This window comes from Geospiza fortis, unplaced genomic scaffold (genome assembly GCF_000277835.1).
Source record: "Geospiza fortis unplaced genomic scaffold, GeoFor_1.0 scaffold44, whole genome shotgun sequence".
Classification (NCBI taxonomy): domain Eukaryota; kingdom Metazoa; phylum Chordata; class Aves; order Passeriformes; family Thraupidae; genus Geospiza; species Geospiza fortis.
In genome coordinates this window covers 863,401-882,594 of record NW_005054404.1, presented here as the reverse complement: position 1 = coordinate 882,594, position 19,194 = coordinate 863,401, and the positions used below count along the sequence as shown (strand labels likewise).

The 19,194-nt window shown below is 36.9% G+C and overlaps 1 protein-coding gene across 3 annotated transcripts in view; it reads right to left on the bottom strand.

Annotated features, from left to right (window-relative positions):
* ZNF608 (zinc finger protein 608) overlaps positions 1 to 19,194 on the bottom strand; it is an 84,529-nt gene that overhangs the window by 38,429 nt on the left and 26,906 nt on the right. For all 3 annotated transcript variants that reach the window (XM_031061246.1, XM_031061245.1, XM_005426183.2), the window contains exon 3: positions 9,389 to 9,644. In XM_031061246.1, the coding sequence (XP_030917106.1) occupies positions 9,389 to 9,644 (256 nt within the window). The remainder of the gene's footprint in view (positions 1 to 9,388; positions 9,645 to 19,194) is intronic.

Genomic DNA, 19,194 nt, shown 5'->3' with positions numbered 1-19,194 from the left:
TCACATGTGCTTAAAAATGCTGAATTTTAAATTTTTATAAGAATATCAAGGAAATTTTTTTCTTTCTTTCACACAACAGCAGAAAAATGAAAGACTTTTTCAAATGTGTGAAACTATATGGGGATGTCATCCTCTACAGCATTCAGCAAAAAGCAATCTTATCTTCATTAAAAAAATGAACGTTAGTAGCATCTATTGGCCTTCCGTCTGGTTATATCACTTCTAAATAAAGGCGTCTGGCTGGAAATTGCTGGAACCCATGAGCCATTTTTTGGTTTTGGTTTTTTTTTTAACATTTTTTAATTGCTCAGGCTTGTAACCAGTGATTCTTCCTAGTCTGAAGCTTTATGAATTCTATTAACAGCTAGTGATTCTTCTGGATGAAATTGGCCTGGATGCAGACGAACTTGTACTGCCTTCACTGTCAAAGGTGACAGTGACATGCGAACAAAATCCCTCAAACTCAATTTATTGCAAAACTTTCTCCACAGAACCTACAGTCTTAACTTTTAGGACTTTCAGAACATTGTAGAGAATAACCTAAAAAGTAAGCTTCTTTTTAAAATCTGTAACACACTATAAGTCATACTCTGCTAAAAGCTGACATCAGTTTCTCTCTTCCCTAAGGGAAACAGCTCTTTTAGTGAAACCTGAGACTCTTCTTACTGTTTCCAAATCCCAGCTAGAGTGGGTCACATAGCCTCAGGGCTTTCAAAGATCCACAAAAGCCAGCTCAATATGAATGCAAGGTTAAGAAGTACAGGTTCGGTCACTGCAGGGGAAAGTAAACAGGCAGTAAAACATAATTACTTGCTTCAACCGACTTAAATGAAGAAGTTTTAACTGATGGGGAAAAAGAAAACCCACCACCTCTAGATTAATTGAAAATTGATTTGGAACTGCCCCCGCTTGAAACTGATTTTCCACAACACTTATCCTCAGTGTTAGGGACTGGCGACAGAATTGCCATCGCCTAACAACTAATGTCAGTTCCATTTTATTAACGGAGATCATCATACTGTTAGCTAAATTACTACAGAAACAGCAAATAGCCTGATCTTCTTCTAACACTCAAACGGAAACAACAAAACTCAAACAAAACAAAATCACTTAAACACACGAAATATTGACCCAAGTGTAGGCCTAGTAAACATCCCAAATAAACTTAACGGACATCTTAAACCAGAGGGAAAAGAAAATAGTAGGGGGAAAGAAGGTTCTTAAGGCTTTTCTTGAATATTATTCTTGATTCTGATTAAATCTTTAACAAGGATGGTAAAAAAAAATCTGCCCTTAAAAATTAATTCTACAGTCTTTTATTTCCATAGCTGTATCCCCTTTAGGTTCTATTAAGATTTAAATTTACAGCTAGTATACTCAAACCAGTGCTAATTTTGATGGATGTGTAAGTGTTTTGCTTTAGTTGATACTCCTTAAAAAAAAAAAAAAACACAAAAAAAACCACCAACCCCGAAAACCGAAATTAAAGCAAAATGCTCTAATACTGGTCTTTTGTTTTTCATCCCAGATGTTTCTAGGGGATTTTATTACCCTAAATTTCATAGCACTTGAGGATATAAAATTGATGAACTTCAATTGTGCTTTCCATTGCAACACCAGCTTTTGTAAATCCAGACCTACTTTTTCAGACTAAATCAAGAAAGCTTTTTCCCTTAAGCTTTTCTTTTTTACATATATTCTTTTTCTTCTCCCTCACCCTCTACATTTTCGACCTCTGTGTTTTCTGCCTCCCTCTTCTAGAACAAAAACATAAGCAGTAATCTTTTATTAACCCTGAAGGTCAAAGGGCTCTTTTCACTGTTCAAAATTTTTAATTGAGTTTTTCCTTCTGCTTTTTGGATTGCTAATTGCCACCAAAAACTCAAGATTAGTAGCTAGATACTACTACATCAGTAGCAACTAGAAAGAATTACAAATATGCCTCAGGATACCAAAATTTAACTGTCCACTCTTTCTTTTAAAAAAATGAAAAGCTGCTGATCTGATACTGGAAAATTAGTCCCGATGCCAAAAGCAGCTTTTCATGACATAGCCTCAAACAGTGGAGAAAAAGGATTATTTTTTAAATTTATATTAATCTATATTAGTACAAACATACAGCCTTATCAACTGAGAGAACCTCTCATTCACCACTGTACAAGATTGGTGCCAATTAGGAGAGTAGAAAAACTGGAATACAACAGCTTGTTCTAACTATTTAAACTACGTATAAAATTAATACTGACCAAGAGAACATCTTTAAATAAGTGGGTTAATCCCTGAAGCACACCAGTTAAAGATGCCATTACAGTTGTGCTTTCATTCCTTACTCCAATGGTATTTATTCAGTAAGGAAACACTTGGATGCATACACACTTCATTAGCAGCCATCTCTCCCCCTGCTATCTACAAATCCAAACATCACATGTTCCAAGTATTTCCTACTGAAACAGTCTCACTTCTAAGCAATCTGCTGCTACTGAGATTTTGCTTTTGAGCAATAAATGCTCAAAACTGTTGCTTTTCTTGAAGAAGCTCCAGTGTTCATAACCTCACTGCTTGAGCAGGCTCAGTTTCACATTCAAATAGCTCCAAGCAAATGTTTCCAATCTCAATTATCCTCCTTCCTTTTTCTAGGCACCCTCCCTGCCCCCATATGCTTGTTTGTAAAAGGGATAATTTTCTATGTATGTACAAGAAGCGCAGGGAGTCTTCCTCTGTAGGAGTCTGGCAATATGCAGAGTTTTATGTAAGCACTGTCTGGAATTTGTTAAGTTTTTCCATTCTCTGCTTTGGGTTATACCAAGAGAATTACACCCAGATCCTCACTCAGTTGCAAAATGTAGCATATGCCAGGTCCCTTTAGATAAGCTGTCTGTTAGTACCCAGGCTAAATAAGACACATCTGATGTTTTTGGCCAGTTACTGGGACTGCATTGTGGCTACACTTTGCTTAGCATTACATCAGTATATTAAGAGTGGACCAACAAGAGAAGCATTAGGCAGTACAGAAATCACACATTCCTCCATGCAACAGAGACGTACAGCCTCTCTAAACAAATCTGTAGGACTAGCACTGGCTAGACCCTGTGGGGTGTTTATGTTCAAGGAGGAATGCTGACATTTAAATACCAAATTTAACATTTAACAGCACAAATTTCCTAAGTGCTTTTCTTCCAGTGTTGGTCTGCAGTTTCCAAAAATCTGAAGCAATGGTATTGGGAAGAAATGGAAAGGGTGATGAGCTAGCTTAACTTCTCTCCTGTACTTAGAAAGACTGGAAATTAATAAAGGTTCTGTTTTCACCCCTTTTTTTTTTTTTTTTTTTTACAGCTCTTCACTAATCTGTGGTGCTTTACATCACTTTTACATCAAACTGCTTCAAACTTAAATTTATGTTTATATGAATGACTAATTGAAATTTTTGGGAAAAGGAGCTCTTTGCAACAGAATCAAAATTAAAACTCAAGAAAGTCAAAAATATTTTCCATCTCCCTTCCTCTGCCAGCAGGGACCATCCATAACCTATTTTGAATTTCTGCTTCACTGATGTTCATACTGACATGATTTATGTACTGTTTGCTGAGAACAAAGAGCCTGAAAAGGTTTGGTTATTGTGACCCAGCTGATTCAGGGCAACTCACTGAAGCCACATCACAACCATGTGCACCTGGTTCATAAAGTCAGTCCCAATGGTTTAAAACCAATCGAGAGGCTTTTGTGGATACTCTAAAATAACTATTTTCTTCATTTATTTTAGATGAAAATGGCATAAAACAGGCTACAAGTAGTAGGCACTCCTTGGCTCTAGCACTGGCCAGCACTCTATGTTTCAAGGAAATACACAAGAAACAGTGTAGAAGTCAGAAGACAATGCCTGAATTTATGTCCCTAAACAAGTGCATACTCTGACAAGGTCACACAAACAGCTGAGATTATCAAAATGGCCCCTTCAGACATGAGAAATCTTGGTTTAACTACAGCTAAATCCATCCTGTGGTCTGAATCCTACAATTCTTAAAACTTGTTTCAGACAGTATGTGTACATCCCAGATTCCTTCTGTAAAGTAGGTAGAGCTCCCACAAACCACAAACATTTTTATGCAAGAATGTGGCTTTCCATTGTGAGATGCAAAGCATATCTCTTCTGCTACAGGTTTCTATGTAACACATAATACACGTCAGACTCCAAGTGCCTGAGATAATACAATGAGACAGCTGGAAGTCTATAAAAAAAATCACATATTTAAGCCTTCCTTAAATCCACCGATTTACTGGGTCTGGCATCACGTACAGTCAAAAGAGCAAAAATTAAACATAGTGTGTAAAAATATAAATACATGTAAAGGCTTTTTCTTGACAGAGGGCATTTTGATAGTGGGTGATATTCATACTAGGTCAGCAGACAACCCATGCAGCAGGAGAAAACAACTGGATTTTAGGTGTTCTGTTAATGTAGGTAGCCAAAAGCCCTACTTATCTCCACAGACCACTTCTCTGTAATGTGGACATAACACAGCCTAATTTTTGAGCAGTAGTTATCTTTATGCTTCTGTTGTATAAATAGACAATTCTGAAATAAATATAGTGGTTAACAATACCCAACCCCTGTACCCAGCGAGTCAATGGTCTACATCACACAGAAATGTAAATGCACCCAGTATAAAAGCAAACTTGTTACAAACCTGTAAACCTGATACAACTGTATCACTTGGTTTAATAAAGCCTATTGCCTCTCTCAAACGTTGCTTGAGTTCAAGACAAAAATGTGATTTAACATGTTTCTCTAAATTTCTACGAATTGTTGTAATGTTCTTTGATAAAAATCTCCAACATCTACATTTATTTCCTTACACATTTGACATGGCTTTCACCATTACAAGTTTCATTGTTTGATCACGCCTCTGTATTTGTGAAAGTAAGTAAGTTTTTAAACCACAAAAATTGCTAACAGGGAAAACAGACAGCCAGACTATTCATTCTTCTAATTCTATTTCTGTTGACACATACACACCCTTACTTACACACACATGCACAAACACGTATCTAAACAAAGATATTTAAAACAGACTGTTGTTTTAAAGTAGTCTTTGCAAAACTAAGACCACATAGTAAGGCAGAGAGGAATCCACATCAGCTCTGTGCAACAGATAACATTTTCAAAACAAACCATCCATATTAGTTGCGAAAGTGGCAGGCTGGAAAACTGTACACACAACAAATACCAGCATACCTCTTTGTCATCTAAGCCTTCTCCTTTCTACTAAATTTCTCTAAAAATTCTGCAAAATAGTGTCAGAACTGATGCTGTGACAAATTTGGAATACCCTATCAATGGTCTCAGGTTTTTGAGATCCAACAGATTCCTGTTTCTTCTATTTGGCAACCAGTCTCAGGTCATAAAGACCAACAAGCTAACACTGATTAAAAAACACAAGTCATTTCCCCATTATTTGTTACTGTACAACAGCAGGTTGCACCTCTTCTGCACAAAGAGGAAGAATCTCACCACATGTAGACAGCTTGTTCTGCACACAAAGGCTGCAAGGGCTGTCTCCTACGCAGTTTTCAGTAAAAAAAAGACATCATCAGAACAACTGGTTCCCACCTAAAGGCAGACTCTACTACTAGATGCAGAACTAAAACCAGGACGTGACCCAGGACAACTGCGTGTGAGAAGCCGAAGAAAAACGAGAGCTCTAAGCAATTTAGAAAGTTGGTTGGTGGTTTCCCTTTTTTTCTGGGTCATTTTTATTTCCTCCAGGCAGTAAGAAGCAATTATTGCTCACTTAGAAATTGTTTTCCCAGAAGATAATCACACAATTTAGCAAGTACCTGATTCAAGATAAACTTTTTTTCTCAGTATAGCAATAGAGATTTTTAGCAACTGTTTCCCAGAACATCAGAATAATCAAACAAACCAAAACACACACTCCAGTTAACACTACCAAGCTGCTCTCCGTGAAGGACTTTTACTGCAGATAGCTTCTGGTGTCAAATATCCACATCAGGTGCCAGTTTCAGGTTGACTTGCCCACGTAATAATTTCTCTTTCCTCTCCCACAGGATAGCCTCAGACAGTCCCTTCAGTGCTCTGTTTCACAGCAATTACCACCATTTTGGACACACTATCAAGTTATATCCAAACAAGGCTGTTATGCAGATGACAATGCCTATGGCATACATACTAGCAATTAAACACTACACAGCTTAGTGGAGCAACTGAGAAATGCCCATGTGAAAACCATGTGAAAACTCAGTCATTTAAGAGTAACCACCTATGGTTTGTTACCACACCCTGTAATTAAATGTCACAGACTTCAGATGCCAGCTGCCCTCTACACCTCTAAAGATTAAAACACGCTGGGAAAAATGGTCTGTCTGATTTATTAAATCAAGTCAACTAAATAAAGTGGTGTGGAAGTAATGAAAAGAGCTGTAACAATGCCCCTTTTGATCTTTCAGAATTTTGTCTGAAATCAAGATTGCTTTCTTCCCTTGCCCCCTACCCTTGAAGAGATTATCTTAAAAATATGACTCATAAGCCTGAACATTATCCTTTTTCTGACCTCAAAGAACAAATGCAAGAGATTGCAGCAACTTGCTCAACATACATAAAAGAAAACTGGTTACTTCAGATGGCTTCATAACAGGAATTCTCAGTATATACCTTCTCTTTTATGAAGTATGTTTTACATTTATGCTAATAATGAGTTCTGCATAAACTATTTGATTTTATCTTTCTCCACTCAGCTACTATTCTTGTTGTGATAACTGTGATTCACCACATCCTTTCTGTATTTGCATTCCCACAACTAGTTGGTGCAGCACACAAAGGCTGCTCAGCAGCACACTTGGTTCCTATGAGTATGCAGCCAGCCTACAAGCCTATCCTTATCACATCATAACTCATTTTACAGAGTGGCTAAACTAGATTCAAAATAATTCAAATATCTCAAAACACAAGCCAGGATTAGAAATTTTCATACCTTCCTTAGCTTGTTCAAATTGTTTTATGTTAAGAAACTATAAGATATATAGACAGCCAGAGAAATGGCAGTTTGCATGGGTGTTTTTATTTACTTTTGGAAAGCAGTAAAGGGAGTGAAAACTAAAGAAACACATAAAAATCACCAAAAAAATTTGTATGTCATCATGAATGTCCAGATGGTTTTAGATGTGCCTAGTTACAAAGACTTTGGTTAAAGTTAAGTTAAAGGTGGATTTACATCAGTTCAGGAAAGGCTGTGCTCTGCCCTAAAGTCAAAATCAGAACTTGAGAAAATTAGTATCAGATAATATTTTTTTCTATTAAAGGTAAAAAGAAGACCCATCTGTATGCTGTTTCCTAGAATTTGTCAGAAATGGCCCCATGCAAGCTTTTATACATCTGCTTTCCTGAACATGTCATAAAGCTTGTCATAAATGCTTGTCAAAAAACATGTCATAAAACACATAAATATATACTTATATGTGTGCTCCAAACATCAAAACTTAATTAAAATGCAAAAAACATCATTAGGAACTCATTTTTCTTAATACAGTGTTGATTGCGGACTCTGGGATAAAACAGTCAAATTTGTATTATTTTCTTCAGTCAGCAGGGTCTGAAACACTCAAACAGAGCATGGTACAAACCACACAAAATGATATCATATCAACTATCTTCAGTCTCTTAATCTACACTCTAGCTATATTTCTAGAGTATTTTTGAATCCCATTTTATCTATATTTGTAGTCACTCATAGCTGTAGTGTACACAAAGAGTGTCTGTAAAGCTATGAAAACACACACACTCATAACAGTTTCACTCAAACAGTCACTACTGAATTGAGTTGTTTCACAAAATTGTTTCAGACAAAACTAGGAAAAGGCTAAGGGAGTTCATTTCCATTAACTAACAAGAGTTTTTAAACCATTAGAGTGCTGAGATACTGGTAAATGGAATGTCACCCTGACCAGAATGCACTTTTTTTAATACTTCATTTCTAGTGCCAAACCTTTCGCAAGGAAGGCCTCTTAAATTCAGTGGGGGTCAGAAGTTTAGTTTATTCAGCAAGAATAACACTATTAACAGCTACTGCTCTTTCATGTCAACACAGTTAACACCCACACATTCCAACTCTGGTTAATACAGGCCAGCCAAGAAAGATTGGAGTTGCTAAGGGCAGTCATCTCTGCAGGGATATTTTAAACCAGAATTTATACTGTGCTTTAAAAACAATCTAAAAGGATCAATCTACCTTATGAATCTGCTGTAGACATACACAGAGAGAAAGATGGATGGATGAAAGCATATAAAAGCAAGTAAATCTGACTCTCTCTATTGATTTTTGAGAGGACAGCGTAGAGCACTTTGGTGAGGTCTTATATATCACTGCAAAGGACAAAATGCCATTGTGCATACGGTCTGAAGCATGTCAGGATTTATCATGAAGTGCTGCATCGCTGTATTCTGTCATTATATCATTTTGTAAACAATCTTGTTTTCACTGTTGAGGGAGGTAGATCACTAAAAATTAAATAATCCTCAAAAGAAAGATTTTCACACAGCTATAAATGAAAACATCTGCTATTATTAAATGAAAAATTGCAGAAGTTTAGTGTACACATGCAGTATTTTTAGCAGGAGAAAGCTGGAATTTTAATAATGAGTTTTTGAAATCCAAAATGGAAAAATCTGCATATCACATCATAATCCTCTTCCTACTTACTTTGCTCTAAATCATAGCAAATCATAGCAAATCAATGTTTAGTGTTCCCCAAAGCTCTTCAGCACTCCTACTCGGACAAATGTCTTCAAAGGATATTAAAGAAATCAATCTGGTTTTGATAGCACTTCTTCACCACATGGAATGCTTTTCTTCAAAGCTGAAAGCTTTCCTCTTAAAGCATATTTTAGATAACCAAAAAGCAAAAATAATCACATCAAACTGAATTTTTGCAGGGTCTCTGGGGCCTCTATTATTATGTAATCATGGCATTTCTTATCAGCTGAAATATTCAGCTAAGTTTTCATCTAAACTATTCTTATATCCACTCCCATCACATAAACACCCCCTCATGATGTTCATTTAAATAGGACATTTATGCTATTCTATTAGTAATTTCTTCATATGCTTTTCTTAATTTAGCAAGAGGAAACAATTCTATTATTAGCTAGGGTTACACAGTAGGTCATTTGGAAAACACAGCTGCTTTAAATAATAAAAAGACCTGCCATTTGTTTTTAAAACAAAAGCTCACTAACTGAACTGTAAAGCTGTGACTGCCATAGCATTAATGGTGCCCCAACAGACTACCCAGCCTTTAGCCAGCACCTAGGCAGATACAGCATACACATCGCCAACACATCTCAGAGACAAACCTATTGGAAAAAACAATTTACCTTCTTCAGTTTCATGCCACACAATTCCTTCCAAGTTCACGCTGGTCCCAGGCTCACAGGGTCCAAGGCATTCGGGTTCTGTTACTACTCCAACCTCGCAAGTATTTACACCCACTGACCGTGTCCGTACCAAAAGCTGCTCGACTGGTGCTGCAATATTGGATGAAGATGGGGAAAAGTAGGAAGGCAGAATCTGAGGTGTGATACTGCTGGAAATCGGAGGTGGAGGTGCAGGCACTGTAAACAGGGGATCAACCTGAAAACAACAGACAAACTTACTATAATGGTGCTGTGAGAGATAAAAAAATAAAAATAAAATAAACTGATATGAAATAAAATACATAAATGTTTCTTTTAAAAAAAGTAATAGAAAGTCCATTTTGCCAAGATTGCACTTCTTTATGTAGGGATTTGGTGTATCACAGGTAATTTTAGTCTTATGAGTTCAAATTTTTTGGCATTAGCCCAAATGCCGCACATGAAAAATTAAGTACATAAATATCTATTATACATGCTAAACAAGGCAACTTGCTAAGTTTCTACTAGACTATTCCCTGTCATCATAGACTATTAGTATGAAATAATAATAAATTTTTAAAACAAGGATTAAGTTAACTTTTATTCTTGGCACCGACAGAGACTGATTTCTGGATGGAAATTAATTTTGTGAACTGGGAACTTCATTTTCTATTTACAGAAAAAAATTATAAAGACAGGTACAAAGACACAAATGGTATTCTTTCATAGAGAAATTAGTAGTTGGAACAATTCTAATATCCATATAGCAGCAAATGCAATCTCTTGTCATCTGATAATTTAAAACACATTGGGATGACCCACCTAGTACATTACAGATAACATTTAGATCTTTCTACTTGGAATAACAGAGAAGACTTTTACAAGAATCAAGCCAAACCATCTAATTTCTCAGGGTTTCCAAAATGCGTATTTAGAAGAATGCATCTTGCCAGACAATCAGTCTGAACACAAGACAATTCACAGAGACAATATCAACGTATGAACTGAAGAAGTTATCTCTCCCATACGACTTCCAATCTACTCAGGAGCAGATTCTCTATATGAAGATCTGGCTGAGGGTTTTCAATATTTCACTCTGGCTCTAAGGTCCCTTGTCCCATAAAAAACAGCTAGATGAGGATATGAGAGTGCCCAGTCAACTAGCTAAACCCCCTGGAAGTTACGTTCATTTGGCCCATTGGATCACAGATATCATGCAAAGAAATCACTCTTCAACCTAATGATTTTTTAAAAGTAGCTGCTTTTTAGCTGCATTGAAATAGAGGACCAAATGTCTTCATGACCATGCTGTTTTTAATTTTGGACCTCATAGGAAGACTCAACAGAGAAGACATAATGACTCACTGTACATCATCTAGGTTTTGCTCAAATGTATATTAACACAGAACAAAGTTAATTTTCCTGCTCGTAAAGCAAAATGGGGATACAAATAAAAGGACAGACTAAAAGGTATTACATATGTATCACAGATCAGCCCACTTCATCAGATGGACACTTTTTGTAATGAGAACATAAAATGACAAATTAGGAAGAATTTTTTTAAAATTGTAACAATTGTTATCATTGGCCTTTGTAACGATTCTGGGTTTTTTAGCATTATTCATAGAAGCAAACTAAGTACCAAGGCTTTTAATCATGTGTGCAAGCCTTATGCATGCTAAATAATTCTCAACTTCAATATTTTCAACTTTGTGAAAATATTTTGCATGATCTTTGTATGACCAGCCTAGGTTCTGACCTCAACTACATTAGAATTAAGCAGGAGAGGGGAAGGACCTATAACCACAGTCTTCTCCAAAGTATTCCTCATTAGAGGGGATTCTTTTTATTGAGAATAAAACCTTCAGGTTAGAGGTAAGTAAAAAAACAAACAAACCCAATAAACCGAAAAAAACCTAGAACAAATGAACAAAACAACAAAAACCCAAAAAATTTTATAACCACAAACAAACAACCAACCACAAAACCCCACAACACCAAAACCAAAACAAAACATAAATACTGAAAGTGTCCCTAAGGAGTAAAAACCTACTAATACCATCAAAATTCTACTGGTTAAAGCAGAGTTCCTGTGACATAGAACAATGCACTCAAGCAATGATGTCTTTATTCTTCTCTTTATGCCAAGAGAGTTGCAGAGTTAAAGCACAGGCAGAAAGCTTTGCAGAGCAGACTTGAATGCACACAGGAAAGTCAAATATCAACTGACCCACAGCAGCAGCTGTTACTTGCAGTATCTAATAGCACACATCACACAAAACCACAACTGTGGATGCTGTGCGTGGGCAGACACTGATCCTGCGCTCTGCAGCTCCTGCTGCCTGAAGCCAAGTGGAGGCATCACACGTTTGGATGGCATGGAGCCCTGCTCTCTGGCACTGGCTGTGTACTGGTGCTCTGTCAGTGGAACCAGGTCAGGGCATACCCTCGCATCATTTAGGGGTTCTTAACATACCTTACTTCAAACCAGAAGAGAACTAGGCTCAGTAGCTGGTAGGTAAATGGAGCCTAGCACTTAGGAAAAGCTAAACCACATCCCATTATAAACCCAAAAAATGCTGATGAATAGCCTCTTTGATAGTTTACATGGTGTTCTGTAAAGCTGTGCAAAACCTCCTACTACACATGCAACATAATTCTTCCATAAAATAGAGTTATCACAAAACCAGAGGAAGAAAATTCCTAAGTGTTTTCTGTGGTCATACTAAACTAGCCAATGTTTTAAATTAATGTAGGCTAAATTGACAGATGTGTTTCCCATTTTTGACTATTATAAACAGTGAGGGGGAGCTAACGAAAGCATGGATCTGACAGTGTATCCTATTAAGTTCTTTGTTACAAATATTTGTGCTCAGTTCTGATTTATTTAGACCTGCTAATAAATGTTCATGTTTTCCACTAGAAACATTCACTCAGGACAAGGCCAAATAGGGGCATCTGCACTAAATGGGACTGCTTCTCTGTGAATTAAAACACTAAACCTTTGGCTGAGAAATAAGTGGACACTTACTGTCTCTGAGATACAGGTTCATTGCACAAGTATGTCCTTAGCCACAAAAAAAAAAAAAAAAAAAGCTTAAACATTGCTCCAGATTTCCATGTTTTAAAATTAACCCATCTTGTTTGATAATCATAACAGCACTGTTAAGTGGTGGTTCTTAGAGATCATTGTGGTGACACAATTGTTTTCATGAATTCTCCAAAGGGCACTGAGGTAAGCTATTAGAGGCAAAGAGAGGCAGGAAGGCCGCCATCTCCAGTGGAGAAAAAGGCACATAAGATTAACATCTGGTGGTGGCAGTCTGTCAAACTGAGGAAAGTTAATGTCAAGAACAGATGCTCTGCAGTTTCTCACTGTTATTTTTTCGTTATTATTCCCAGGTGTTGGCGCATACTGAGCAGCAGCCTTGCTGTTTATCGCACAAGAGATTCCAATATGAGATTGAAAATCTGAATCTGAAGAAGGCTATTTACATAGATGCTCTCTTTAGACACACAACCAAAGGAGTACAAAAAGATAAAAATATTCAAGCAATATTTTCTTCACCTAATTCCAAGAGCTTTTGAGAGCTGATTGGTGACAAAGGCTACAAAGCTGCAGTGTTATTCATGGCAGTTTTCCACTGCCAAGTGTTTGATCGTATCAGGGAGCTATGATGCTTAGTAGCAGAAAGCTCACAGAAAATGAAGACTGCCTGCCAGGCAATGTAGTCACTGCTCCTTGGAGCAATCCTTTATCTGAATATTTACAAAAAAAAAAAAAAAAAGTCTATTTTGGTGTTTTGGTGACTGCATAACATTCATCAGTAGGAGGCAAGACTTTCTAAAAAGCAAAGTTGCCATTCAGTTACTCAGGCACTTTACATGCTGGAATCAAGTTCTGTGTATCAAAACTCACCTTCTTGATTTAAAGAAGGTGTGTCTTTGAAGATATATCTCAATGATAACATAGTTTACCTATCTAAGACCAAAGTGGGTCATACACTATTGCAGTGTCATGCACCAGGTGATTTTGAAATGTACATGCCAAAAAAGCCATTTAATCCATCCACCAACACAGCCAGGAGAAAGGCAGAGGAGCAGGCTTCAGGCTAAGTACAAGCTCTTCCCAGAAACCACTACTTTTTAAATGGTGAAAAAAAGAAAAATCTACTGTAAGCACTCCCAGTGGGAATGTCTGCCCTAATAGAAAGAGTATGAAAGGAAGATCTGAATCCTATTATAGGATCTAACTAAAAAACCAAGCCCGGCCCTTTGCAAACCTAAATCCTCCCTCTAGAAGACAGCAACATAAATGCAGAAAGGACTAAGAAACTTCCAGCCTTGAAAATTACATTGACAAGTTCTTTAGAGTTATGAATTAATACATCACAGAATTACTACGTCTGGAAAAGAGAACAGAAATAAAGGAATTCAGCCTTATCTGGAAGTTTTGAATCCTACAAATTGCTTTCTTTAGATTTTAAGGTGAAAAGAAGACAAGCTTGTTTATACATAACGTATACTTGCCTCTATCTTAATTTTCTAAAGCAACATGATTCCAGAAGACCTCATTGTAGTCTCATGCACATCATCACAAATCAGAAGCCATTTTAATGAAATTAACCTAACTGCTTTGGAAGAGAACAAATACGGGAGAATGTGACATGAGAAAAATGTCTGTGTGTTCAGAAGCATGTCTGCACTTCCAGATAACTCTCCTCATGCTACAGATCTTGCCCCAGAGAATTTACATATTCAAAACCAAAAGCTATTCCTTCATAGTCTACCATGTAACAGGAATTACCACGTGAAGAATCTCCATTTTGTCTCAAAGATCTCATTTGCATCTCAGTTCAGTATTTCTTGCCTGTAAATCATACCAGAGGCCAACTCAGAAGCATTGTGACATCATGCTTAACAGAACTGATATTTTGTTCTCTTCAAATATTCTGCATCAAACTGTTGGGGGGAAAAAAGGTCAGTCCCATAAAGGACAGCACAGAAAAAAATAAATACTGTAAGACATGGATGTAGAAAGAAATTTCTGCCATAGGACAGACATATCTATTACATACTTTACATTCAAAGCTCAGGAAGGTCAGAGGTACTAAGAAAATTACTTCTTTTGGTGAACTTAGTTGAGAATCACAAGAGCTTAAATATAAAAGAATTACAAAGGTGATTCAAACTGCCTAAATTTCATCCAAATATCACACTTTGAAACCTTGGTTTGAGAATAATCTTTTTCTTAAAAAATATTTGTGCTTTACAAATATTGTTCCGCAAGCAAGAAATCTGATGTGTAATTGAGTTGAACTGAGTAACACCAGTAGCATCTACTTGCAGTTTCCAAGTATTTCCCACTCTTAAAATTAACTTCTTCACTTCAATCAGCTGAGTAGTTGGAGAGTGCAAAAAGACATTAGTAGAACTGTCACTTTTTTTCCTAGTAAAGCAGCAAATCACTCACATCTGGAATGATTTCAATATTCTGAACAGTTGCTATTAAGTGAAAAAAAAAAACCCAAAACAAAACAAAACAAGCTACTTAAAACTTATTCTGCTACTAAGCTTTCAATACAGGGAACAAGGAAGAATAGCCCTCCTTGTACCAAAGATATTCTCTGTCACTCGCATCAGCCACATTAACCAGCACAAACTCTGCAAACTCATCTTTTGACAGTTGCATGTTCCTTTCATATGGTGACCTGAAGACCTCCTCAGACTCTAGGTGACTACGTGACATTATGGATTTGCAGCACCTCCACAGACATGATAATGCTAGTATTTTATTTTTAGAACAGTATTAATGAAGACTATGATGAAAAGTCAAAGTTCTGAGCAGGGTCTGGTCTAATGCAGCATAACAGTGCTGTACAACAGGCAAGGAAACTTCCTTGTCCTCTCTTGGATCCTCTCTTGGATCTCCTGTTCTAGCTCAGATGAGCGGGATTTCCCAAGCCATTCACCTATTTTACTGTGAGAGAGATTAGCATTTGACAGCTGCCAATGATAGCCTTTTGCCAAGGCTGAGTCTGTGAAAAATTGTATGTCAACTCTAATGCTTGGCAGAGTTCTGGGAGGATGCCCAGATCACCACCTGCACATTTCTTGTAGAGACATTTCTCCTCATTCAGCCTATGTAAATCACATTCGTTGAGATAATTGTCTCTAGAACACCTTACTGCATTGAATCTTGATTTCTCCTGGTCAGTCTGCACTTCCAAACTTTTCTTCAGTCAGCCACTAAGATTTGCATTAATACAAAAAGAAATAAGTACTAAAATTCAATCAGGATATCTATCCTGTATAGAGAGGTACACTATTCTACAATCAAGAAAGGAATTTATTCTGAACAGTAAAGGAAGAAATTTCTCTGTATTGTCTGAGGTTAGTTAGAAACTGTGTAATGATGTCCAGTATCTGTCATTGTCATGCAACTGAATATGGTAAAAAACAAGGCATGTCCACTTGATGCTGAAGGTTAGATACTGCTTTATGAAGTTATATGAGCTTTTAGAAGCTTTTCATTTTAACAATGACAATAACTTCTTTTTATTCCAAAGTTTCTGCTACGCTCAAACTTTCAGGGTTCTGAGCCTGAAAATAGACACGGTATTTGCTTAATAGGTCTCATAGCATTATAAATAAATATTTTCCTCAGTTTTCCTATGTTTATTTCTAATACATGAGAGACTTCCAACCTGAGAAAAGAAGAATGGTTGGTCCATGACAAATCAAGACTACAAGAGACCAAGGAAAATTTTCTCATTCTCAATTGTATATAGGAAGATAATGGTTAACTTGATGGCACTATCATTTAATTGCTCCACTGCAAATTTTCATTCCTAATGTCCAAACAAATAATGACCTATGACTCCAAAGCAGAAGTTCTCCACTGATGGTTTCAGTTACTTGATGATGCAACCACAGTCTGGTGGAAGAGTGGCCATTTCAGCCATTCTGGAATACAGAAGACATTTAATAAAACATTGTAAGTTTTTCCAGGACTCCAGCACAATATATAATAAAGTGGCAACAAAACTCAGGAGAGAAATGGCTTATTTGTACTTTTTTTTTACTTTCTGCATGTCAACAGCCCACTGTTGCCTTTTACCCATTTGCTGACCACTCACTTAGCCAGTGAGGAGTTGCACACATTATGACTGAGGCGATTCCTTCCTGCATTCAATAATTTTTTGTTAAGAAAAATTGTCTAAATTAGTCATTTCTCTTCCAAAAGGCTATGAAGGACCTTCTGTAATCCTCCAAAACAGAACTGAAGTTCCTTGATGACCTATGTATACCAAAAGCTTTAATGGGCCTGCCTACATTCTTATGTATTGCATTTTTAGCATGTTCCAAAAATTGACCATTTGACTTAATGGCCCCATATTTATTTCTATCTACAGACCTTAAATTTTTTAATTTAAAAAGCCCTTAGGCTTTTTAGACAAGACATATGGTTCTCTGACAAATATATTCCTGTATTATTGCCTCAGAAGTCTCTTTCTTGTGCTTTTTGATATGGTGTAGGAGGCATATCAGTTAGGTTTTCTTCTGTATTCATTAGACCTTAAATATTCACAGTATGAGCTACAAACACTACCAAGTGTAGGATATTGTGTCCTAGTTTTATTTAAAGAAGACAGTATTATTACTTTCAAAATTTGCTTACCTACTTGCCTCAATTCTGAGGCCATTCAGTTTGGGCAGGGAAGAGAAACCCAGATTTAGTGTTCCCTTAGTTCTTTTTCATGACAGCATCTACACTATCGGCACCAAAGTTATCTGATTAGAGGTTACCTAACAGACAGACAAATCTTGTCCTTTCAGTGGCTCAGAATTCAGGTCATCTTGAGATCTCTCTTTGCATGTCCCTATCAACATTTTTACCAGTTGATTTTGCCTTAGTACCTCAAGATCCTCATTAGCTTGCTTTCTAGGAGGGCAAAAACAGACAGAAGTTTGTATTTTAAGACTTTTAGTAAGGATTTTTCATTCTTATGCTGCTGAAAAAGAAGGGAGGCATGCAAAGTACCTCATTTCATCCAGAAAATCCCAGACGCCATTGTTGAAATGCCTTGTGTTTGCCTGTGTCTTTTCTTACACTGTCATAGACTATTTTTATAGTGTACCAGCATGATCAACACATACTACAAAGCTCCCTTTCTGTTCAAATAGAGCAAAATAAATTGCCAGTCCAACTATTCTGCTTTTCATGTGATATTTTCTCCCGTTATTTGCATCTTCTAGGATGATCTGCCCTAACTGTGCATATCCTTTCTATTCTACCCACTGCATAACAAAACAAAGACAAACAGAAAGAAACATTTTTGAATGCTTGGTAGAAATTCAAATATCTTGCTCATAAAAATAAGCCTAATCTAAGCTGTCATGAAATCATGAAATGGCTCTGGCAGTTGTATCAAACTATATAGACATGTACAGACCTTTGAAGAAATGAAACTGCACTTTATCAAGTGTGATTTATAAGCAACACTGATTTAGCTGGGAGATAACACTGCTGTCTAATCATTAGTAGTCAGACAACAGCCATTTGAACACATCAATTATGGGCCACTGCCAAAAGCCCTTGAGATCCCAGAGATTAACAGCCAATCCTCTGTTTTACAAGCTCACATCAAAAAGAATATTAATAAGAGGAGGGGCGATGTGAAAGCTTGTCAGAGTAATTCATGCACTAAAACAAGGCATTTTTCCCTTTGCTCTGCCTTGAACTGGTCCATGAAAAAAGCTGGCATTAGCTACAAAGCATGAAGCTGCCAATTTCTCAGAAAATGTTTTTCATTAACATATGTGAAGTTGTGAAAGGCTGGAAAAGCTCTATTTGGTGGACAAAGGAGACAAGTTCTGTGTCTTGCTTTCCTGAATGTATCAATCCTGCAACTATTATTCAGATAATCGGAAATGAACATCCGTACACAGAAGTGTTTGATGACTTTTCTCATCCTCAAAACCAGATCTATTTACCATTACATACATATTAGCCAGACTGCATTACTCTGTATTGCTAATGATTTTGAAAAACTGAAGTAGAACTACTACCAAGTCATTTTCAGGTTTTATGTGTGTCTTCAAATGTGCAGGGGGAAAAAAATCCACAATTATGCCTTTCTTACTGACTTCTATGGAGTGTGGTTGACTAGAGGTTTACTCTTCTTGCATATAAATGAATGGAAACAAGCCAGAAATGTTACTCCAAAGGGAGCAGTTATTCCTCTGTACAAAAGTAAACATACCTATAAAGATGGACCTCAAACAACTTGCTGCTGACATTTTAAATATAGCACTTTTAGCTGGATGGTTTAGTCCCTTCACTGTCCTCCCTCTCTGGACTCTACTCAAGGGTCTAAATATAGACAGGTTTCACAGCATGGCTGCGAACAACCTGAATCTGATCCGCCAATACTGTGTATTTAAGGGAGAGAGAATTTATTTATGGGGATTTTCCAGAGCTACCTTTATAAAAGCTATCTCAGTTACTGCCAGTAATTAACCTCTGAGCAAAGAGGGAGCAAGAAGCGGGAGCCTTTTAGACTCTTCACTGTCCCAGAGCCAGTAGCTTTAGGCACAGCTCCAGAATATATACTCTGTTCTGACATGAACCAGTTTTAAAAGTTCCCACTTTGCTGTGGTCTTCCAGACAATCATTCCCTTCATGTTTCTTACATGGAGTACCAAACATCTCATATCCTACATCAGGATGGCATATTTTTAAGTAAAATTGACACAGCTAAGAGGGTCTTAACTACTCGAGGAAG